At 39.7% G+C, this 26,172-nt stretch overlaps 1 protein-coding gene across 1 annotated transcript in view; it reads right to left on the bottom strand.

Moving 5' to 3' along the window:
- Positions 1 to 4,397: 4,397 nt before the first annotated feature.
- The window catches only part of zgc:162707 (UPF0524 protein C3orf70 homolog B), a 47,650-nt gene continuing 25,875 nt past the window's right edge, over positions 4,398 to 26,172 (bottom strand). Inside the window, exon 2 of the mRNA XM_020931912.2 lies at positions 4,398 to 8,254. Within this exon, the coding sequence (XP_020787571.1) occupies positions 7,572 to 8,254 (683 nt within the window). The 3' untranslated portion in view covers positions 4,398 to 7,571. The remainder of the gene's footprint in view (positions 8,255 to 26,172) is intronic.

The raw sequence follows: 26,172 nt of genomic DNA, 5'->3' as shown, positions 1-26,172 counted from the left end.
TACAACATCTTCAGTGATCTAACGCTTTCTGTATTCAAGGAGACCTCTCATACATCACTTAGAGCTGGGAATATGAAAAAAATATTCCTCAAAATATTTTAATCTCTTACATATTTTATCACAGCCCCAGTGGCGATAAATAATCCAACATGCCTGACTGTATCTGCTTGTTCTTGGTCTCTGGGGCGGATTAGTCATCTGCTTTTCACAGTGCACTCAAACTCACTATTTACAACACAGAAAGAAAAGTCCACACCGAGCTGCAGAGTGTAAACCTGTTTAATTAACATTTGTTCATATGAAAATAATATAACAATACCATAATTGTGTTGGAGGGCTGTTGTTTTGTCTGTCCTTGATCACTGGACTTGAAGAAAAGTTGCAGAATTCTTGTTTTCGTCGAAGGGACTTTGACTGAGGAAGCAGTCATGCAAAAATGACTTCAGAGCGATTAGTGTTGGAGCCGCTGAAGCAATACATATCCGTGAATATTGTGCTCTAAAGAGAACTAGAAATGATAACTTTTCTCTAACAAAAATGGCTGCCAGTATAGTTTGACACAGCTCCTCCTCATTTCCTCATGAACACATCCAAACATATTCCACACTGTAATCTATGTAAAAGTGCATAACGTCACTATGACAGAGCAGAGATTGAGAAAATCAATCCTAACTATACCATCGCCAACACAATATATTTCATGGTAACTCTTTATAATAACTGCACCTTAATTAGCCTTAATAAAGCATGAACTAAGAATTCATAACCAACAAATATATAGTTTAAAGGGGGTATAAAGCAGAATACATATTTTAGCTTTCTGTGTTATGTTTTGTAACGTTTTTCCTCATCAAAAACACGAAGAGGTTTTAGATGTCATCCTTGCATGTTTGAATAATTTAGCGATCTCTCCCAGGCCCTATCCGATCCCTCCCTATGGTTAGTTAGCAGTAAGATTCTTTGCAATGCTTAGCCCCCAAGCCTATGTCACTAATTCTCCGTAAATATACAAAAATGATACAAAACTGTACACAGCATCTTGACAAACCTGATGCCATGTGCAGTAGTTTCATTAGCGGGATGCACACTGATTATAATGTGATAGTGCTGTGAAGGGGGAGTGACATAGCACCTAGAGCATCAAAACCAAAGTGAAAATTAAAGCGATAAAAGGTAACATGGAGATCTAACTATATTATGTATTAGCAATTAATATTAGCCTGATTCATCAGCCGGTTTCACTTTTTGGAAACTGTCTGACCTCACAGCATTAGGATTCGCTTGACTGTAGGCGGGTACTTTTTTATTTAACCAATCGCTGCTATTTGGTCGTGACGTATGTAATGTGCCAAATCCTGTAGAAGGGCAATAACGTCTTTCCCCTTGATAAAATTCACCAAACATTCTCTTTGTTCCGGCTTTAAATCCTCGATCTCTGGAATTGTTGCCAACACAGAATGTATGGTTTTGTCTACATCCATCTCAACCGCTTTGTTTACTGTTGTGCTGTACCACAAAAGGGACCCAGTCATCACGTCACAGCTCTTCGCTGATTGGCCGGTGCACGGTCTACAACTTCCAGTGTTCTTGCAAACCGTCTAGTGTATTCCGATTCCTGACCTAGTCGCAGGAGAGAAATGAAATTGAGCGCCATACCCCATAGAAGTAAAATACGTCCTCTTTAAGAATTATTCAGGCTTATGACAACTTAATTATGGAGTTAATAAAGAAGATAATAAAATAAATTTTTATAAACTGTTTGTTCATTGAGTCTTTGTTCATGCTTAATTAATCCAATATATAAGTGCAGTTATTATAAAGCGTTACCTATTTCACTCTTAAATATTAAATAACAACTCCATTATCATATGATTCCTATATAAGTATTTATTTAAGTATAAGTATATCAGAGAAAACACCTCTTCCTCACTCCTCTTTTGGTCTGTGGTGAATCTGTGAAATGTGCCAGGGAGAAGCTTTATATTGTCATGCTTGAAAGTGCATTGTGTAACTTTTCTGGTCGAGGGTCTGTCAAACGCTTTTCTCTGCGGAGATGTTATTGTTTTGTCTGGAATGAAATTTCACGGTATAGTATTGAACATTTCTATCATCATGGTGACCCAAACAGACCAAGTTACAGGTCAGATCTGTGCAGAGGCGATTCTGTTTACAGGTATTTTTCAGTTCTGTTTAGCTGTGCATACGACTGAAAGGTTTTCATTCTGCACTCTTTTCTCCAGTTTAATGTCTCTCTTTTTTTTAATTTTATGATGATTATTTATGTTTTGATTTGTTTTTATTGTGATTTTAATATATTTCTTATTCTGTAAAGCACTTTGTGTACGAATTGTGCTATACAAATAAAAAAACTTGCTTTGCCTTGCCTATGTTTGAGCTATAAAACCGTCTGTAATTCAAAGGTGCAACTTTTCCGGTGGTAAGTCCATGATCTGCTTGTCTTCATGGAGCTTGCTTTGTCTACTATCTCAATGGAAACAACTATAGGGTACATTACAGGTCAGATCTGTGGAGAGGCAACCCTATTCACAGAGCGATAATTGTATTTTTGAGCAACAGAAACACCCGTAATGAATAAATGCTAGATGGATGTGTTTAATGTCAAACCACTGAACATTCTGGGCAAAGCAGTCACATCTCCATGGACACAAGCAGATGACGAACCCTTAACCAGAAAAGTTGCGCAATGCACCTTTAATAAATGTAAGGTAGAGCTGTTTAATGTTATACTGTGGGACATTCCAGGCAGAGCAATGACATATCCATAGAAACAAGCAGGTGATGGACCCCCAACCAAAAAAGCTACACAGTGCAGCTTTAATTGACCCGTAGCTGAACACCACCAGCTCCACTCAGGCAAACATTTGTTCATCTGCTTTTGGTCCAAGCTGCAGGTGACAGGGCTGGTTTGATAATGGACCAGTTCTGAGTGATGGATCTCAGAGAGCCATTATTTATTTCCTTCCAACAGCTAGAGTTTGACAATTTATTATTCCATTGTATGGTTATGACAGTAATATCGGCAGCTGCAGCGTTCATAGCCCACCCCGCTAGCTGTTATCTTTTGCCAGGAACAATTTTACAAACCACTCATCACTGTGGTTTCAATTGGAGTAAGGCTTTGCTCCTCCAACACGATTTGAACATTTTTCAAATTGCATCAGTCCAGATTAGGAGAGGTTTGTTGTCTTGCTAATGCTGCTAGCTAACATTTGTGTGCCAAACAGTGTACCTGAAAATGTTAGCAATGTTTTAGCAAAAGGTCCATCAAGAGCGCTGAAAAACAGGTTTTAAAGGAGCTATATGTGTTTTTATTTCTTACGTAATATATAATTCACCTCGCTATAAAATAAAAACTATATATTTGTATAAAGACACCTGGTCTGTCCATATTAGATGCTTTGTGCTGCTCCCATAGACTGATAAAGAAACGGGCTAAAGGACGTCACCCACAGTGTCCGGCTCCAGTCAAATGAAGCTCATCGAGGCTTGCAGCTTTAGGAGTGAATTTGGAGCCAACTTCCATATTAGGACTAGGAATTTATTTGCGGACAAAAAGCGAAATAAAAACACTAGGATCATGTAGAGTGGGTTAATATGAATATTTTAAGACCAAAATGACAAGGCTCACTGCAGCAGCCTTTGTTCCCACATTTCCTTCATCATCAATTTGCATCAGATTTTATCCCCATTTCTCCCAATTTGGTCGTCACACCCAAACTATTATCCAGCAGCAGTTGAACACAGATTTCCCAAAGACTGGGTTGTGACCTTCAGGTGGGTCGCAAGACATTTATTTTGGGTCACCTTATCACGATCTGCATGTAGCTCTGATCTCAGTTCTGCCTCTACGCCTGATGTGTTGCGCTCTCCTCCTGCACCTCAGATTGGACGCTCTACAAAAACGCAGACAGGCCCACCTGAGTCATTAGAAATGTTGAAATGTTAAGACATGTTTTGTATAATGTCTAATCTTTTTGTAATGATTTTATTGACTATTTTGTTCCACTATTGCTGGTTCAATTGAATGTTGAAAAGAAAAATAAATTTAATGTCCAAATAGGCGACTTACTGATACATTTTATTGCTGGTTCAATTACTGTTTTTCATTGTTTAAAACTTGAGTAATACTAATTGTTCAGAGAGATGCAATCACTCAGTCAACAATAAAATATCCTCATTAATGTTCAATAATGGTTAAATCCACTTTTATTTTGTGATTTAAGAATAATCCACTTGGGTCACGAATGTTTGTGACCTTTAAAATATGGGTCTCCAGAAAAACGTTTGGGATACACTGATGTAGAGATCATAGTGCAAAGGACCCTAGGTTGAAATGACTTTGAATCATTCCTTGAAATGTGGTATAAAAATAAAAATGACTTGACATAGAGTTTTATTTCGAGAAAAGTTATAGGAATAAAAACAACATCTTAAAATTGAGGGAACATAGAGCTGTGGGAACATAGGGCCGACCCCACAAAGTGACAGTTTTTCAACGTAAACTCAATTGGGGCTGCAAAAATCAATAGAGCTGGAAGAATCCTATGCTTACTTCCTATTTGGACCAAGGCGGGTAGTGGGTTTGCGACTTATCGCTCAATATACGGTGAATGAACAATATTTTTTCAGGCTTAGCATTTATTGCGTGTCCCCTCTCTTCACACTTGTGGGTAATTTTTTTCTTCATTTTATGTAGAATTGGGCCTGTATGATAACATTTGAGTTGTAGATGGTCCAATAAATCGTTAATTTACAGTACAATTAAATGTCTCAAGGACACAGTAGCAGTATTCATATATGGGAGCAGGATTCGAATCACCAACCTTTGGATAAGAGGACAAGGACTTTACCAACTGAGCTAAAAGTGATATAAAATAATTTCAATATTATGGTTTATCGTGATATTTTCAGAATCAATATATCGCATTCCTAATTTTGCTATTATCTTTTTTTTTTTAAACTTTTTTATTTAATTTTATTTTTTTACATATAGCCCCTTTAATATCATAATTATCTTTAACCATTCCCTGTTTATCGAGTGCCCACCCATGACACGTGCTTGGTCCTCGCTGGCAGATAGAGCATTAAAATGTGCTTTGTCTATTCCTTGATTGTCTAACACTGATCTACAATGGCGTAAAATAAAAAGTGTGTGAACAAACGTCGGGCAGCTTTTTTCTAATATGTGAAAATAGATACTCCATAATAACCAGGTCAAAAGTCAGTGTGCTATAGATCTATTACAATTGCAAGAAGACATTAATATCGATTTAGCAGGAGAGATGCTAAATGTGAAGGTGGACTCACTGACAGGAGAGATGGCATGCTTCAAGTTTTGGCCTCTCGAGAGATGATGCGAGAAAACCAGGAATGACCCAACCGCCCATTTTAAAAAGTGCATTGTGTAACTTTTCTTGTGGAGCATCTGTTAACCTGCTTGTCTCTATGGATATGTCATTACTCTGCCTGGAATATTCCACAGTATGACATTAAACCAAGGGTGTAGGTTTGCATAGGGACGGTGGGGACATGCCACAACCAACATTTGGGGAAGACAAAATAGTCCCTACCAATATTTGCCATTTTATTTTAATAAACAAAAATATTAATTTATTCCGATATATTTTCCAAACTCAATAGTATTCATTTAACACGTTTTAGTTCACATATTAGACGTTCTGAGATATATTCAGTGATATGATGACAGGGTTACTCATGCCGCTATTTCATTGGCTGTAACAGAGTGATATCATTATTGGAGCCAGGAGCCTGAACTGGGGAAGCGGCAGGACAGGACCAGCACCTGAAGATGGCGACTTGAGCAAGCGTGAGTGACGACGCTGCGCACCAAACTTTGAAAAACTTTTCAAAAGGAACTTACTTGACTTCATCTTCAATTAAACTTGCCTTATGATGAGTCACCGTGGAAAAAGAGCGACTATCACCACAAATGCACCTCCTAAACAGAGCCCTACTCGTGCGCTGTCAGCAGCCCGACTCTATTGACAATATTCCATGGAAAAATGTACGGACATTGCCTCATAAATATCTCATCACCAACAAGCAAAGAGAAATCTGCTACAAACTTCTACCTCATTGTTATCAGGTAAAGAAGGTCAATGGACACAAACTGTACATTTTGCAAACTGAAAAATGAAACCACGTCTCACTTATACTGGACTTGCCCAGACTCTGTGTTTTTGGAAAGAATTCATAAAACATATAAGCAACTTTTACCCTTTCTTATTAATCTGTTAATCAAGTAATCTATCAGCTGGTTTTATGGGGGGTTAGTTGATAATGTGTCCACCAAGGCTGAGACCAAACCTACACCCTTGCTCTCTACACCACATTTTCTTGATATTTTTGAGTTATAAACCCACTTGTAATTTAGTAAAACAGACATTCTGACTCGGTGGGGTTGCTTCATACCACACTGTGAAACATTCCAGACAAAGCAATAACATTTCCACAGAGAAAGCCTTCGACAGACCCTCCACCAGAAAAGTTACACAATGCACCTTTAAGAAACCCAGTCTATCGCTGCAATCATACATTATTCATACAGTCACATGTACTTAAATAGACCTCTTCAAAAATCTTCAGATGGGAGTGAGGCTAGGCTAAATCGGGTTGAGCTCTTTTAACCATGTCCCAGTGCAGGAGATGTGTTTGGTCCACTGTGCATGTGCTTGAGGGGTTTGTGCTTTCTCGAAGTTGGAAATTGTCTTCATGCGTGGACAAGCTGAGTGAGAGATAGGACAGTCCTTGGTCAGTTCCATTGTATAAAACCCAGCTGCACACCAAAACAATTTCTGTGTTCACTGGCCACATTATTAGATACATTTTCTTAAGATCAGTATTAGAGATAGACGTAGATAGATATTTGCACTCTTTAGCGTATCAGCTATCGGCCATGAATCTTCATCATGCTGATATGTTTACTCAGGTAACCACTAAACTGACTAAAGGAGAGGCCTTTAGCTTCATTTAAATGCTTAAATGCGAAGAGGGCGCTGCTCAAACTGTGACTTGACCCATTTACTGTGGGTGTGCAGTGAAATAAAGTCATGGTTAATTTTGTTGTCATTTTAAATCATATTATTTGGATGGAAACAAGAAAATTGGAAAGGCTCATAATTTTAAAGGTATATTTTTACAAAGCTGATATATCTGTTAAAAATACATATGGATTTTTTTTTTTTTTTTTACCATACGCTGTTTGTGTTTAAAGAAAATAAATGATATTTTCAGTCTCAGCTCTGGTAATTGGTTGATATCAGGAATCGGTAGATACTTAATGCAAAAGTATCGGGATAGAAAAACTGGATCAAATCCCTTTACTTGAATAACCTTCCCCTTATTAACTTTGAGCAGGTAGCATACTATATTACATACTAGATAAAAAATAAACTTAAAACACTAGAAAATGTATATCTAATAATGTGGCCTGAAACTGTCTTTAAGTTGCAAATGCTTGATCGTTCTCTCTATAATATTCTCATCCACAGATCTCGTCCCTGTGAGATGGCGTCCACCCTCTGAGCCAGTTACACCGTAGTCTCTATCTTCTCGATGATCTCTATCATAGACTTGGATGGGGACAGCAGAGAGCACTCGTCCTGGTCCCAGAGACTGCCCGGGCTGGAGTTTCCGTCTGTGCTGAGTCCATCATCCTCCTCGCTGTCCTCACACGACTCGAGGAAGTGCAGCCCCAGAGCGTTGATGCCTGAGTCCTCCGAGCTGGATGGAGAAGAACAGTGCTCCATTTTGGGTCCTTTTACCTTGTCCACAGGTGAGGCGGTCTTGTGTTGCGTTTGGACAGCTGTTGGAGGTGGCTTGGCTTTGGGGGAGGCTGTGTTCTGTTTGGGGGCTTTGGGCTGGGGTGCAGGGGGGTTCTGGGGCACCTGAGGGGTAGCTGGGGCAGATGGGACAGGTGGGGGAGGGGTTGGAGGATTGGGAGGTTCAGGCATCGGAGGTGGAGGGCGCTGCACGTAGCACATTTTTCCGTTGATGCGTTTGACGATGTAGTCATCCACAAACAGGTCGGCGATGACGCAGTACTTGGGTGACTCGAGGGGAGGAGGAGACTGGAAGCTCGGGGCCAGCTTTAGGAAACGCTCAGCCAGAGATGAGGACAGGTCAATGGTGTCACTGTACTCCGATCCTTCAGGGGGCACTGCTGTGCTGGGCAGGTGACACACATTCGTCATGGGCTGGTACACATATTTACCTGAAAGAAACAAAAATAAACAGTATAAATATCACAACAGTGTTTATCTTGGCTATATGGTTATGGATGGATGGAGTATTACGTGATCATGGATCTATTAAAATAACTGGATAGGGTATTGCTGCTTGTAGCTGCCTCCAGTTGAGGTAGGGGCCACTCACTGGTACTTCATCAGAAAAAATCCACTGGACTTTTTCTCACAGAGTGCAATGTAATCACAAATGTCTCATGTTCGGCTGACAGGGCACCTACAACTTTCAAAAATGTCAGATTTTGTGGCAATTTTTACCTATTTTTAGATCATTAACTTTTTCTCAGCTCAAAATCCTTCAGTTGTCTTAAAAAACGCTTTATAATCGTTAGCTCCGGCTCCACTCTGCTCCGCTGTAGCTCATCTTGCTCTGATTGGTCAAAGCCATCATGTGATACACGAGCCCATGCTCCATGTGTGCACTTGTCTGCATTGGCGTGTGCCTGTGGGAGAAAAGAGCACCACTACGCATGCTTGATCGGCCCACACTAGAAGTACCTCGCCAGGCTAGGCTAATCGGGACTAATGCGCCATTGAGCTCAGCCCATTGACTTGAATGGGCAGCCATTATGAAACCCTCGGGCTTTTACGTGACCCAGAAGGGAACAACGAACAATCCAAGTTCTTGATGTTGAACTAGATTACTGAAGTGTTCTTGCTGAGAGATATTACACCCATAGACTGTCTAAAGAAGTGGACTAAGGGAGTGTGACGTCCCCTATAGTGTTCGGCTCCAGTCAAATGAAGCTCATGATGCCTGCAGTTATAGGAATAGGAATTTATTCATGGACAAAATACTGAAATCCAAACCCAAATTGCAAGGTTCACTGCAACAGTTACAGAGAAAGATGGGACCATTTTTCAACGTAAAGTCAATTGGAATGAGTATCGATGCAGCTGAAAGCGCCCCAATACTCCCTTCTGCGCAGCTAATGGGTTAGTTATGCTCATTTAAACACAGTGTACAATTACAATTCTCCCTCAAACCTCACTTCACAGAAAAACATATAGGTAAAACTTGAATTTCTAATCAAACCACTATATATGTATTATAAAACCAGTTTCAAATGTCTATACAATCAGTGCAGTGTTCAGCATTAGGAAAAAACAACACTGAGGGCAGCCTTGAATGGCACTTTGTAATCCATATACACTCAAATATAAGTGCTCTTATAAAATCCATATAGTGGCCTTTTAAAGTAAGTGCATGTGAAACAGCTGATGAGTTCACCATATTCAAGTGTCCGAGCTTTAATGCATAAAGTCCATTTGTTTTGGGCTGAATCAAACTCCAGAGTATTAAAGTTGAATGATTGTTTAGGATCACTCCATTGCTCCTCATTTGGTGTGTATCATTATTTGTACACAGAATATACATATGTAGGGCCAAACTTTTTTCATCAAGGGCCACATATTAAAACACGGACCAAACTGAGGGCCGATCAAAAGACATATACTGGGGGTTAATAGAGTGAATAATTTAAAATATGTGCGTTTTATAATAGGCTAGAATAAGCCTCTAGACCTGTATACACCCTCAACAGCACACACAAAACATTTAATACTGAATTTATCAAGGTAGATTTTCAAGTAGTAGTAGATGTAGTAGATGTAATAGATGTAGTAGTAGTAGTAGATGCAGATGTAGATGTAATAGTTGTAGTAGTAGTAGATGTAGTTGTAGTAGTAGTAGTAGTAGTTGTAGTTGTAGTAGTAGTAGATGTAGTAGTTGTAGTAGTAGTAGTAGATGTAGTAGTTGTAGTTGTAGTAGTAGTAGATGTAGTAGTTGTAGTTGTAGTAGTAGTAGATGTAGTAGTTGTAGTAGTAGTAGTATAGTAGATGTAGTCGTTGTAGTAATTGTTGTAGTAGATGTAGTAGTAGATGTAGTAGAGGTAGTAGTAGTAGCACTAGATGTAGTAGTTGTAGTAGTAGTAGTAGCACTAGATGTATTAGTTATAGTAGTAGTAGCACTAGATGTATTAGTAGTAGTAGTAGTAGTAGTACTAGTAGTAGCTGTAATAGTAGTTGTTGTTGTAGTAATAGCAGATGTAGTAGTGGCAGTACCAGTAGCAGTAGTAGTAGTAGTTGTTGTAATAGTAGTTGTAATAGTAGATGTAGTAGATAGTAGTAGTAGTAATAGTAGTTGTAGTAGTAGTAGTAGTAAGTAGTAGTAGTAGTAGTAGTAGTAGTAGTAGTAGTAGTGTAGTAGTAGTAGTAGTAAGTAGTAGAGTAGTAGTAGTAGTAGTAGTAGTAGTAGTAGTAGTAGTAGTAGTAGTAGTAGTAGTAGAGTAGTAGTAGTAGTAGTAGTAAGTAGTAGTAGTAGAGTAGTAGTAGTAAGTAGTAGTAGTAGAGTAGTAGTAGTAGTAGTAGAAGTAGTAGTAGTAGTAGTAGTAGTAGTAGTAGTAGTAGTAGTAGTAGTAGTAGTAGTAGTAGTAGTAGTAGTAGTAGTAGTAGTAGTAGTAGTAGTAGTAGTAGTAGTAGTAGTAGTAGTTGTAAGTAGTAGTAGTAGTAGTAGTAGTAGTAGTAGTAGTAGTAGTAGTAGTAGTAGTAGTAGTAGTAGTAGTAGTAGTAGTAGTAGTAGTAGTAGTAGTAGTAGTTAGTAGTAGTAGTAGTAGTAGTAGTAGTAGTAGTAGTAGTAGTAGTAGTAAGTAGTAGTAGTAGTAGTAGTAGTAGTAGTAGTAGTAGTAGTAGTAGTAGTAGTAGTAGTAGTAGTAGTAGTAGTAGTAGTAGTAGTAGTAGTAGTAGTAGTAGTAGTAGTAGTAGTAGTAGTAGTAGTAGTAATAGCAGATGTAGTAGTGGCAGTACCAGTAGCAGTAGTAGTAGTAGTTGTATAGTAGATGTAGTAGTAGTAGTAGTAGTAGTGTAGTAGTAGTAGTAGTAGTAGTAGAGTAGTAGTAGTAGTAGTAGTAGTAGTAGTAGTAGTAGTAGTAGTAGTAGTAGTAGTAGTAGTAGAAGTAGCAGATGTAGTAGTGGCAGTACCAGTAGTAGTAGTAGTAGTAGTAGTAGTAGTCGTAGTAGTAGTAGTAGCAGATGTAGTAGTGGCAGTTCCAGTAGCAGTAGTAGTAGTAGTAGTAGTCGTAGTAGTAATAGTAGCAGTAGCAATAGCAGTCAGTAGTAATAGCAGTAGTAGTAGTAGTAGCAGTAGCAGTAGCAGTAGTTGTAGTAAAAAATGCTACTTAAGGTAATATGGACCAATTTATCTGGAAGCCTGAGGGCCAAGAAAAATCAGTTTTAAGGGCCACATTTGGTGCCCAGGCCATAGTACTGTACAACTTCACTAGAATCATTTGGATATTTTCATCCCTGGAACATCCAATCTCTACTAAATAAAAGGTAAAAGGTTTGAAAACTACTGCTTCATGACATCACAAGGTGGAACAGGGTAGACTCAAACATGTATGAATGAAACAAAGCACAACTTGTGGTATGTTTTTGATGAAGTAACAACATTATACCACAGTCTGAATGCATAAAGTCCATTTTGTTTTTTTTTATTTATCATTATTTTAACACTGATCATGTACAGGGACTTGGAGCCTGGAGCTACTGAACTAAAAAGATGTTAACGATCCCCCACACACAAGACCCCGTTTACCCTTTAATCCCTGTGCAGTAATTCTATGCAGATTTGCTTTATCGTACTACAGATAGTATAGAAAAAAACGGCATAATTTAAGTGCCCGAACAAATGGCTGGGGAGGAGCGCTCGCTATGTCATGTCTGTAATAACTGATCATCTGCCCCGTGGTGGTGGTGGGTCCAATTTTCCCATCACAAATCTGCCAAGAGCAAAATACTACCTGTCCGTCCACCTCTATTTGAGACAGAACTCTGAACAAGTGGCGTTTAACATTCACCGAGCAAACACCTCGCTCTGACCTCGACAACTGAATACAAACTAGAGGAATATAGCCACACGAGGTTTAAAGGGCCCATATTACACAGTTTTATGATCTATGTGATAATGTTGTTTTCTCATCACAAACAGACCTGGAGTTGTGTTTTGTTTCATTCACACATATTTAACACACAAACCCTGCATATTTGGGCTGAGTTCTTCTCTCAAAACAGTAAACACTCTGTTCCACCTTGTGATGTCATGTGGTACAACAGGAAGTGCTCCACTGTTTCTGTAAACTTCATACATCTTCACTAGAATCATTTGGATAATTTCAGCCCTGGAATTGTTAATCTCTGCTGAATCAAAGGTAAAAGGAAACAGAACTAAACCAGCTCTAAACCAAAACTGAACCAGGTCTAAACCAGGACTAAACCGGTCTCAGTCCCGGTCTCAGTCCCAGTCTCAGTCCCGGTCTCAGTCCTGGCCTTAGTCCCGGTCTCAGTCCCGGTCTCAGTCCTGGTCTTAGTCCCGGTCTCAGTCCTAGTCTCAGTCCTGGTCTGGTCCTGGTCTTGTCCCGGTCTGGTTCCGGTCTCAGTCCTAGTCTCAGTCCTGGTCTGGTCCTGTTCTGGTCCCGTTCTGGTCCTGGTCTCAGTCCTGGTCTGGTCCTGGTCTCAGACAATATTAACAGTATATATTAATAACAACAGTTTACCTCACTGCACTTTTTAAATATCAGTCCTGTTCAAATTATGTATTTAATGTGGATCTATATTTACATAGCAATTGCACTTTGAAATGTATTACGTGACAGTCCTAATAAATGATCCTAAAATATAGCAGTAAACTGTCGCTTCACAGTAGAATATAGAGTAGAGTATTTTTCTCCTTCTTTGGTCCAGTGACTAATAGAATAAATGCAAAATGTATAAATGTTTTACTACTGGCTACCTCATTATTATGTGCAATATACAGTATTTATGATTAACAGCGCTCTGCCTCACTGCTGTTTTTGAATATTAGTCCTTTTCGAATTATGTATTTAAAAGCGCACTGTGTAACTTTTCCGTAGTGGGTCCGACACCCGAGCCAGGCTGGCACCACCTAGTCCCTCTGCTAAATTTCATTTTTCTCCAGCGATTAGGTCAGGAATCGGAATACACTAGACCGTTTGCAAGAACCCCGAAAGTGCAAGTTCGGGCACCAGACGATCATCGAAGAGCCATGTATTCTGTGTTGGCAATGATTCCCAAGATTGAGGATTTAAAGCCGAAACAAAGAGAATGTTTGGTGAATTTTATTAAGGGGAAAGATGTTGTTGCCCTTCTTCGGCGCATTACATACGTCATGACCAAATAGCAGCGATTGATTAAATGAAAAAAAGTACCCGCCTACCATCGAGCAAACGAATTCTAATGCTGCGAGGTCAGACGGTTTCCACAAAGTGAAACCGGCTGATGAATCCGGCTACCATCACCCTTTTGTTTGAATGGAAATCTCATTGTTCTGCTTGGAATGTTCCGCAGTATGACATTAAACAGTTCTACCTTACATTTATTCAATTACATGTGATTTTATAGCTCAAAAATACCTAGAAGAACAAGTATTGTGACTGTGAGCGGGGTTGTCTCTCCACAGATCTGACCTGTAACATGGTCTGGTTTGGTCTCCATGAAAATAGAAAGGTTTAATGCCATACTGTGAAACATCCCAAATCAAAGCAATAACATCTCTCATGATTTGACGGACCCCCCATCAGAAAAGTTACACAATGCACCTGTAATGTGGCTCTATATTTACTTCAGAAATTGCACTTCAAAATTTGTTATTGTGACAAGCCCACGAACTGGTCCCAAATTACAGCAGTAAAACGTTGCTTTGCAGTAGAATACATGTATTTTTCTCCTGTTATTTAGTCCAATTACTACATGCACAGCCAGAACACTGTCATCTAAAGACTCCCCGTACACTCCTCCAGGACATGTAGACTATGATTGCCCAAAAGGACCACCTCCAAAGGTTACTCATTGTATGCAGCCCACTGCCTCTGACTATTGGCGCTGTGATGTGTATTTAACTGGATCCCCGGAGAGTCCCAGGAAGTACAGACACGACAGGCGTACGCATCACTTCCTCCATCCTCCGTCCTTTTGTTAAAGCAGCCTAGTGGAGCCATTCAATCAGAAATCCTCTCTCCCAGGTTACTCTGCCAGCGCCCTGACACATCAAAGTAAGGCCAAGAGATAGTTTATAGCACACAACGTGACCTGGATTTAATTAAGCTGCTCAAATGAATGCGGAGAATTGTGTGGAATCAAAGGGAGGTTTAGCCACGCGCCTGGATGCATTGTTAAAAACAGAAGCGGGTTTGTGGGAGAAAGCAGAATGGTTGGAGTCCTTGTTTTAATGAGACAAAGTCAATGGTCCATACAGAGACGGGGGCTTACTGTGAAGGGCTCATTCAAGCAGATATGATGGCGGAAATAAACGAGCACCGCGAGTCTACAAAGCACTATCAGCCCCTTCTCCAACTGTAAAGTTAGAGTGAAGATGGAGACTTGGTTTGACACTTTGTTACTCCGTGTTTAGGGAGTAGTTCAGGCTTCACTGGTTTCTACATGGTGGTGGTGGTAAATATTGCTTATTTTAGATGAAATAGAGTATATCTGAGTTCAGATGAAATGATTTGATATATTTACATCGTGCTATACAATCACTTATATACATCATACACCATACATCTGTTCAGTTCAATTTAAATGTTTAGTATTCGTCATCAACTCCATCTGTGCCTCCATGTTGGTGAAAAGATTCCATAATAATTCCAAATACATTGCAAAAATCATCAGGGAATGTTTTTTTTTGCTGTTTTGCTGAGGAAAGGTCGATAAAGGAGCAAAATTAGCCAGAATGGATTTTCACCCATAATATTATATAATATTATTTCTTCAGACACACTTTCTTTTGATTTTACTTTTAAAGTTTCAATGAATATGTAATGATTGTAAAACAAAAGGGACCCAGACAGGCGCTAGAGCTTCACAGCTCTTCGCTGATTGGCCAGGGCGCGGTCTACAACTTCCGGGGTTCTTGCAAACCATCTAGAGTATTCTGATTCCTGATGTAGTCAGTGGAGAGAAATGAAATTGAGCAGAGGCACTAGGTGGCGCCGGCCTGGCTAATAATGTTGTTTCCTCATCACAAACAGACCTGGAGTTGTATTTTGTTTCATTCACACATGTTTAACACACAAACCCTGCATATTAATGGTTCTTCTTAGAGTTCTCCTCTCAAAACAATAAATACCCTGTTCCACCTTCTGTTCAGTTCACTTTAAATGTTTAGTATTCATCATGACAAATGGTTATCAGCTCCATTGGTTCCTCCATGTTGGCTACCCAAAACAAAGGCATTAATCACTAGCTAAGTTAATGGTAAAAAGATTCAATAATAATTCTAAATACATTGCAAAACTCATCAGGAAATATTTTTAATTTTGCAGTTTTGCTGAGGAAAGGTCAATAAAGCAGCAAAATTAGCCAAAATTGATTTATACCTGTAATATTATATTATATATATATAGTTCTTCACACACATTTTCTTTTGATTTTACTTTGAAATTCTGAATGAATATGTAATGGTTGTAAAACAAGATAATTTTAAAAAGTGATATACATTTATGATACAATATTACTACTGTTAAATATATCATTCATACTAGGATTTATTTTAAAAAAGGTAAGTAATTTCATTTTATTGGTGCCTAATTATTATTTGTATCAGATGATTATATTATACTATTTTCTGGTGTTGTGAAAAGTTTTTGGTTGAAGCACATCTGGTCTGGTGAATAACAGGAGGAACGCCATTTGGGTCTCGGGTCATAAAAACCACTGACTTGAGACCTGAACGCCCACTGTTTTATTTATTCAAGTTTTATCCCCTTTTTTCAGAGGCCGTGGTTGTAACAAATACATATTCAGTGTTCATTTGTGTATTAGACTAACACTATAATGGTGTTTCCTCATCACAAACACACTTAAGAGTTGTGTTTTGTTTCATTCACACATTTTAACGCACAAATCCTTCATGTTTAGGCTGAGTTCTTCTCTCAAACAGAAAACACTGATGTCATGTTGTAATACAGACATCACAGGGTGGAACAAAGCCTTTTAAGCTTTGGAGATGTAGGCAGACATAATAAAGGATTACTCAAACATGTGTGAATGAAACAAAACACAACTTCGGGTATGTTTTAATGAAGTAACAGTATTCTTAAATGACCAAAACCTCACAGGAGTCAATGTTGCGAAATATAGGACCTTTAAAGGGACAGTTTGGAATTTTGGATATAGGGCCTCATTTCCTAGTGAGCCAGAGACGTGAAGACACTTTTTAAAATATTCCATCCAGTCCTTACATTTGCAGAGGTCGCTGGTGCTAGGCTAGTGCATGTCAATGGCCATAGTTATCCTGCCACTAAAAACAGTCTTACCCACTCCACAAAACACCCGAAGCAAATGTATTATTACGCCAGACTGTCGATGTAAATGTCTGTGTTGATAGAATAATTTTAGAAGTAAAACCAACCTTGCATTTGAAGGATTTATGTCTGAGAAGCAGCAGCGAATTGTACTTCCTGATAAAAAGCTTGGCAGCAGCGGACTAATATGAGAAAATAGTCCCTCAACATGGGACGATTCATGTGATGCAAGGTTAGTTTTATTTCAGATATTATTCTATCAACATTTACATCGATAGTCTGGTGTAATAATAGATTTGCTTCATGAAGTGGTTAAGACTGTTTTTAGTGGCAGGATAACTATGCACATTGTTCCTCTCCAAATGCAAGGACTGGATGGAATATTTAAAAAAGTGTCTCCACACGTCTCCAACACTTTGGCTTGGAAATGAGGCCCTATGTCCAAAATTCTAGACTGTCTCTTTAAACTAAAGTTGTCTGGATTTTATGTGGAAGGTCTGGTTTGATAGTTACTTTATCGAAAAACTTGTAAATGACAAGCTTCACCATATTTATTTTCATCCGCCCATCTGTTTCTGCTAATGAACTCCTCTGTTTTCACCCCGTACATGAAAAATGCCATATAGTTCCCACTGAACTCTGCACACTTTCAACTTGTCCCTGTGATAAACCTGCACCTGGAGCAGAGTCACAATCAGGACACATTCAGAGCAGACAGCACGACACAGCTCCAGCATGGCTCTGTCTGGCTTTGCTTCAGATTCAGATTTACAAGCTGTCGCAAAAACACTAAATTGGTTTTCCACTAAGTTAGAAATATCTGTGTAGCCGATGGCCCCGGAGCGAGGTAAAGCTACGTTAGCAAAGATTCATCTCAGTTAGAGGCAACAAGAGGAGAGTAAATCAGATTAGCGTGTTGTATAATCTCTATGTATTCACCTCCCCTGGTTTATTGAGTTTGGGATGTGCACTTTTATAATGAAGTCGATCGATACAAACGTGATCAGGGCGGGTTTTGGGAAGCACAGCCACAGAAGAAATCAAAAGTGTGTGAAGAGCGGAAAGTTTATTTTCAACAGGAGGCCAGTTACAAACTAACAATTCTTTACCAGACAATTTTTTTTTTTACATTTTAGTAATATTAAACTTTCATAGGTGATCTGTGAAAAACTAGCCAGGCTGGCGCCACCTAGTGATTCTGCTCAATTTTATTTCCCTCCAGCAACTAGGTCAGGAATCGAATACACTAGATGGTTTGCAAGAACCCCGGAAGTTGTAGACCGCGCACTGGCCAATAAGCTGACGTCAAACTCAAGCACCTGTCTGGGTCCCTTCTGTGGAACAGCACAAAAGTAAACAAAGCGGTCGAGACGGATGTAGACGAAGCCATACATTCTGTGTTGGCAACGATTCCCGAAATTGAGGATTTAAAGCTGGAACAAAGAGAATGTTTGGTGAATTTTTTCAAGGGGAAAGACGTTATTGCCCTTCTTCCTACGGGATTTGGTTCATTACATACGAACACACAAAGCAGCGATTGGTTAAATAAAAAAAGTACATAGCGAACGAATCCTAATGCTGCGAGGTCAGGCGGTTTCCACGAAGTGAAACCAGCTGATGAATCACACTATGAAAAACTTCCTCGAGCGAAAATACAAGACAAAAAAAAGGAATAAAAGAAGTGTTTCAGAACATGTAATGGTCCTACATCTGAAGAGTGTAGGATTTGCGATTTACAAATTGCAATTGTGAGTAATATTTCAGTACTGGAATCATGTAAATATTACCATGCAGAAAGTAGCCTACAGGTTAGGAAGGGATATATGAAGGAGTTAATGAATCACGGCTAGAGACAGACATTTTAGAGTATCGGCTATTTTCTGTGCATTTTGTTTTGGTGAATCTGCTGCTTAAAAGTACACACAAAGCTTTATATTAACACTTTGATACGAAGAGAAAGCTGCACAAAACATGACTACACAGCTCTCTTAAAGGTTTGTTTTAAAAAAGGGGGCTGTGGGTGTGTTTGTAGTAAATATAAATTACATGTTCTGGGAAAAATAATCATAATCATCCCTATATATCAGCCCAAAAATATTGTCAGAGCTTATTGGCCATGAAAAACATCATCATCTCTACTCAAGGCTTTTCAAAACGGATTTTGGAAATACGTGTATGGATCAAGGACACTTCTTCCAAAATGTCTTTGACTACATGTTTCAAATTTTATTAACATTTTTGATTCCAGAACGTCACATTTCAATGCCGTTTCACTTAATATAACAAAAACAAGGAGCAGAATTGCCATTGTGGTTCCAATTTTGAAATATAACTTGCAATCAAGAGGAATAATGGTTACATAAATCAAAAGGTAACTGTATTTAAGCCTTGTGCTGATTGCAGATATGACAGCGCTGCAGGTGTTCATTAAATCCAGATGAATGATGTTAATGCCATACAAAGAAGTCATTTTCCTTCTTCTATTGTATTCCAGTGGCAGCCCTGGTTTAACTCTCATAAATATACCTCTGCGCAATGAACGGCTGTCAGTGAACAATATCAAAGCTTCATTGATATTTGGTGGTACTTCCGAATAATATTGTGGCCAGTATTCAAGTCATTTGTTTGAAGCCCCCCTGTTACCTCTCTCAGATTATATTTCCATACTAAACAAGCACCAGATGTCCACCTCACAAAAGCCCTCCCTACAAAACATCCCGTAATGATTTCACGGCACAATTCGAAATAATACACAGCGCAGCAAGATTTAGAGGACTATTTTTAGCAGCGGATCAATACATTTAGTGCAGTGTTGGCCATTCACAATAGGAGAAGCATGTGTGCGCATAACAGTATAGAAGGATGTCAATGTAAGCACTGTGTTGTTGAGAAATACAGAATTGGATTTCGGTTTGTGATGCAGGGGTGATAAAATTGATAGGGACTTTTATTGGGTTTGGGGTTTGGCTATAGGCAGTTCCGCAGTGTGTTATTGTACCCTATATGGAAGACAACTGACAGTCTGAATAGGGCTATGGTGCAGTCTGCTAGTGCTAAAACATAACAGCTCACAGATATTTTTATAATTTGTTGATTAGGAGATCTCAAATGGGCCTTTTGAGTGTGTGTTTATGCTAAAGATAGGAAGACAAGAACAGTTTTACATAACACCTGATTGTAAAAGTTTGATTGGAGTACCCGTTTTCCTCAGCCTGTAAGCACCTTCAGTATGGTGGCTTAACAAGGACACTGTAATCAGTGAAAGAAAACCAAAAGAAATGTCTAGATTTTCAGCCCGTCTGCACAAAAGGAAGAGTCAGTTTTCTGGGTTCTATTGTATTCTCTCTAAGGCTGCGTTTATATGATGACGGTCTGAACAGAAGACGCAAAAGTGACGTTGCGTCTTCACTTTTTATTCCGTGTTTAGATGAGCGTTTTTGAGAGGAAATCTGCATGCATACGGTGACGCAAACGTATGTGGAGTTCGATTCGATGCTAGGTGGTGATGTATGTGATGAAACGCGTACGTGACGTGAGCAGATCTGACCAGAGTTTTGCGTCTTGGGCAGGAGCGTATTCAACTTTTCCACTCTGGACGGTGGTTTCAGATTTTTGCGTTTTTAAGCCCCAAAACTGTCTAAACGAAAGGCACTTCCCATAAAATATTTTGCCGTTTTTACCCGCAAGCGTTCTCATGTAAACAGCCCCTAATATATAATTTCCTCACGATGTGCCCAAAGACGAGCTCTGTCTGGAATGTTCCACAGATAACATCAAACTTCTCCGTCTTTATGGAGACAAGCAGATCTGTCAAAGTAAATAATTGCAAGATAGATCAGGTTAATAGCCTACGCATACCGTGGAACATTCCAAGCAAAGCAACAACATCTCCATAGTGACCAGCAGGTGGCACATGCTCCTAACCTGCTCACATCAGATTTACACGTGTCCCTCTGAACTACGCACGATCAATCTCGAGTGGTCGAAGCATCACAAGAGTAGAACAAGCTGATAAATCAAACTTTATGTTACGTCACATCAAGTTGAGAGAAAAGCACAGACATCTTAACTGTCCACAAAAGCCTTCATCTTCTGCATGTTTTTCACAAACTAAATAGTCTGACGCTAAAATAGGCTGAAGTTCATCTGTTAGTGTTGCCATGTTTGTCTTCGTTTGTTTGGCTTCGGCACAAACCACAATACTGTGACGTGATCGGTTCGCCCGCCCAATTAACCTCAAAAACTCACAAATATCACTAGGATTTATCTTGCTGTGTGAGGTTAGCATGCTTCACCTGAAATGCTACATATACAAAGTGTATTTTAACACCATTGATCACAGCTAAAGGCTTCAATGGTAAGTGACCATGAACCAAACTACACCCAAGAAAACAGTCAATCTCAGGTTCACAAAGAATTCCAAACAAGTCAGCTACGCAGTTAATATTACAATTTGACCTGTGCATGTTGTTGTTGGCGCAGTCAGTTATTCCACAGTGTGTGGGGGAGGCCGTATTCAGCTTTAGTTTTGCATTCTACAGTTTTATGCACAGACACCCATACACATTCCTCACATAACTGATCTTCTTTTCATTTCAGACATTTTGCCGTCCTTCACAGCCTCCGTGAACTTTTGCACTCAGACAAAAGTTAAACCAACGAATTTCACAATGTAAGCTTCAATTGAAGTTGGTGGAAGCACACAGACATGCCCAAATTATTGCAATATCTGGAAATATTGTTTGTGACATGTTAGCATCTTTTGTAGTTTTCAGAAAACCTCCTGTGGTGACAGCATCACGCACAGACTGCATGGCCATACACTTGTTAGAGGAGACATATTTTTTGGGCTGCTGTGACTTCAAATGAAAGCTCTGCTGTTCATTCTTTTCTGTGGACTTCAATAGAGAAAGAATTCAAAGACAGCAGCACCATGACACATTTTTGTGCAGAATGCATTTAATATTTCAACTATAGGCTTGTCACGATAACTACTATATCGACTTACCATTCAATAGATGAAAGCTGGAACAATATATTTTGGGGCTCAGTATTTACCATGTGTATTTTTTTTGCAAAAGTGAGGAGATGTTGAGTATTTGTTGAGTATTTGTGTTGAAATACAATAAGTTTTAAGCTGTAGAGGGTTGAGAAACTTCTATGACTAATTATTGGTTCATTCTAGGGTTGGGTTGTATCCAAATTTTGATAACGTTAAACCTTCTCAGGATTTTATCGGGGTATACGGTATTACTATATTATCAAAATGTTTTAGTACGACTTTGGTAAGCTACGATGCTGCACTCCTATACGGTCTATGTGTATGACCTGCAGATTTATAATCTCTGAAAAGTTTCACATGAACCATCTCCAATGTGATACAAGCACAGAACAGACTCACCATCAGCCGCACACCCTCTATCGCAGAAATGAGTCATGTCCTTTAGTCCGACAGAATCTGACGCATCAGCACAAAAGGAGCGAGCTGTTTTTATTAGCGCATTATAGTTTATGCAAATGAGCCACGCAGTTTTAAGTTTCATTTCTGTAAGATGTAAACAAATGTGCGTCTGAAGCCAAAATGTTGCCAAATTGCAGAAGTACTAGTATTTTTTTGGGACCAACTCGCTTGTGGCCTGACTTGCCGTCTTGTCTTGGTTTCTCTTATGAGCATCACATGACGATGGAGCGAAATCGAACGTTATCTCCCCACGCAGTTAAAAGAAACATTATAGGTACTATTAGTTTTAAATCATGATAGCGTTAAATTGAAAATACAACCACACATTCATTTGTGCTGAGCAAACAAATTTAGTTATCAATAAATTATAATATTATATTAGGTCTTTAAGCGCCGCAGATAGTTTTTTAAAGACTAATGAAACTGATACTGTTGCTACTTTTTGATACTGCGGGATATCGTAATACCGTATTACCGCCCAACCCTAGTTCATTCTGCTATTTGTTGCAGCTCATGCTTTTTAATGAAACTGTATATTTAAAATACTTTGCTGGGATTATCTTGCATAATTGTTATTGTGTCAGTGACATAAAGTAGTCTCAATATGATCGTAGCATTTCTCTGCAGCATTATACTGTATGTTGTGCTTCAGATTTGTTTTCTTGACAGGTCTAATTTGAACTTCCATAGACATTTTGGTATTTGAGACTGTAAACAAGCTGACTCACGAGCACACGGGGCTTTAGCTGTAAACACATCTTACATAATCAATATTAACTTGACCATATATGTTAAATATTGTAATTGCAACATTCCAGTAACCAAAATTGTGAATTAATCAATCATCTATACAAAAGCATCTCTAAGGCTACATTCAGACTGCAGGGCTTAATGCTCAATTCCGATTTTTTTGTGAAATCCGATGTTTTTGCGAGGTCGTTCACATTTCCAATTAAATGCGACTTGTCTGTGACTTCAGTGTGAACGGTAAACGGCCCGAAAGTGTCCCGCATGCGCACTGGAGGACACGATGACGTCAACCCCATGCGTCAACCGCAGCGAGCGTGCTCTGTGTTTACGGAAGTTGTCCAAATATGGTCGCGAGCATTGAGCACCTGGCGATTTTACAGTTCCGGTTTCCGCCTGCTTCAGCGTAGAATAGTGACGTTTGTCGCTTGTTAATGACGTATAGGTCGGATGGATGCGCTTTGGCCGTTCAGACTGAAGTCGCATGTCAAAAGATCGGATATGTATCGGTTTCAGGACCACATATCCAAGTGGCCTGGGTCGCATTTGAAAAATTCGGATCTGTGCCGTTCAGACTGTCATTAAAAGATCTACCGTTCACACTGGAGTCACAGACAAGTCGCATTTAATTGGAAATGTGAACGACCTCGCAAAAACATCGGATTTCACAAAAAAATCGGAATTGAGCATTAAGCCCTTCAGTCTGAACGTAGCCTAAGTTACCTCGTCAAAAACATACCCGGCTAAACAAAACCTCTCCACAGACTCATGATTTCATATTTTGGAATAACTCATGCCATTATCCTCTATATTTTTATATCTTGATAAGGATTACTGCCGCCATTTGTGCCAATTTTGCAAACATCCACACAAAACAAATCTGTAAAAGCCATTTCTGCCAACGCACCATTTTACTGTACAGTGAAGGCACCACGCTGCACAGAAAACAAGTGGAAGAATTCTCCTGTGACAGCCGCTTGAACGCACCACAATAACACAGACACAGCACACACACGGAGAGGGGGAGAGAGGGAGAAAGAGAGAGAGGACAGGAGAGAGAGGGAGAAGGAGGGGAGGGTAGTGTGTGAGACAGGGAGGGAGAGAGAGAGAGGGTTGAGGGAGAGAGAGAGAAAGAGACAGGGAGGGAGGGTTAGTGAGACAGAGAGACAGACAGAGAGAGACAGGAAATGAGAGAGAGAGGGGAAGAGGAAGAGGGAAGAGAGAGAGGAATAGAAAGAGAGAGGGGGAGAGAATTAGAGAAAGAGAGAATGAGGGAGAGATATTGTTTGTGTGTGTGCGAGAGAGAGACAGAGAGAGGCAGAGAGGAGGACAGAGAGCAAGAGATAGTGGTTGTATGAAAAAGAGAAAAAGGGAGAGAGAGGGTTAGAGAGACAGAGATGGAGAGAGAGGAAATGTGAGAGAGAGAGGGTAAGAGGAAGAGGGAGGAGAGAGGAATAGAAAAAGAGAGAGGGAGAGAATGAGGGAGAGATAGTGTTCATGTGTGTGTGCGCGAGAGAAGAGAAACAGAGAGGAAGAGAGAGGGCAAGAGATAGTGTTTGTGTTATAGGAAAATGGAGAGAGAGGGGGGTAAGCGAGAGAGAGACAGAGAGGGAGAGAAAAGGAGAGAAAGAGAGAGAAGGTTAGAGAGAAAGAAAGAGAGAGGGGAAGAGAGAAGGGGAGAGAGCAAGCAAGAAATAGTGTTTGTGTGAGAGAGAGGGGGGTTAGGGAGAGAGACAGGGAGGGAGAAAGAGAGGGAAGGAGAGACAGAGAGAGAGAGGAAATGAGAGAGAGAGGGTTAGAGAGAGAGACACACAGAGAGGAAGAGAGACGGGGAGAGTGAGCAAGAGATAGTGTTTGTGTGAGAGGAAAAGGGAGAGACAGAGAAGGGAGTCAGCAAGATAGAGGCAGGGAGGGAGAGAGAGAAAGGGAGAAAGAAGGAGAGAAAGACAGAGAGGGTTAGAGAGAGAGAGAGACATAAGGACAGAGCGGAAGAGAGAAGGGAGAGAGTGAGCAAGAGATAGTGTTTGTGTGAGAGAGAGGAAAAGGGAGAGGCAGGGTTAGCAATAGAGAGACAGGGAGGGAGGGAGAGAAAAACAGAGAGGGTTAGAGAGAGAGACAGAGAGCAGGGGGGAGGGAGAAGGACGAGTCAGATTATTCCGGAGGGTAAATCCTCTCATCACATGGAGCAGTCATCACACACGGGTGAAAGAAACACCCCAGGCCGATAAGGCAGAGAAAATAAGTACAGTGGTGTGTACAAATGATTCTGATAGTTGAATTATTGGACAAGAGGGTGACCTTTTGGGCCGAGCTCTGGTCCACTGCACTATAATGTGTTTCTAGTTTCAGGAAGCTTTATATGTTTCTACCCTGATAGCTGGAACGTAGATTTTGACTTGTGTTTGACTTGTGTTCGAATAATTTCAGGTTGTCTCTTTGCAATTAACTTGTTTTGTTATCAACGTGTGATTAACATTTAGCAAATTACTATCGATTCATAAATTGCTATTGAGTTGGGCAAAATTAAACCATTAAACTTGTATTTTGGAGCCCAGCAGGTTGGAAAATATAGTGCAGTTTGAATGGACGCAATTAGCACATCTAATCACAAATGCTCGTCATGAAAATCACAATTAGAAATTTTAATCTTGCGGGATAAAAGGGGCCGTGCGACTCTATTTTCGGATCTTTTTTAATGTTTGAGTTGTGTTTTGTTTCATTCACACACGTTTAATACACAAACTCTCAAACAAACAAAACATTCCACCTTGAGATATCATGTCAGGAAGTGCTCCACTGTGTTTTTAAACTCCATACACCATTACTAGAATCATTTGGATAATTGCAGGTAAATGGAAGCTGTTAAATTGAAAACCAGGTGTGTTTTTGATGAGGTAACAAATTTATAATTTGTTTTTCAAAATAAAACCAAAAATAAGAAAATGAAAAAAAACAGCAACAACTATTTTCTTCATTATTTGTCTCCAAAACCAAAATGAAAAAAAAAAACAGATAATGATTTGTTTTTTCAGTTTTCGATTTTGTGTTTAAATGAATATTGGAAAAAACAGATAAAGGGCCTTTCCCGTTTCTGTGACTTAAATTGCGATGTTGGACTTTTGCGCCGCCTACGGACTGAACCAGGACTGAACCAGGACTAAAGCAGGACTAAAACAGGACTACACCAAGTCTAAACCAGGACTGAACCAGGAGTGTCGGAACGGGCCTGGAGGTGCGCCCGCATAGGCTGTCTGGTGATCAGGACTGAGACTGGGACCAGACTGGGACCAGCCCGGGACTGACACCAGGACCAGACCAGGACAGAGACTGAGACAGAGACCCGGACCAGACCGGGACT

This window comes from Boleophthalmus pectinirostris, unplaced genomic scaffold (assembly GCF_026225935.1).
Source record: "Boleophthalmus pectinirostris isolate CB_2022bp ecotype Guang Dong unplaced genomic scaffold, ASM2622593v1 HiC_scaffold_1, whole genome shotgun sequence".
In the NCBI taxonomy this organism is placed as follows: Eukaryota; Metazoa; Chordata; class Actinopteri; order Gobiiformes; family Gobiidae; genus Boleophthalmus; species Boleophthalmus pectinirostris.
Note: the sequence above shows the minus strand (reverse complement) of the source record. Positions and strands in the feature narration are given on the sequence as shown.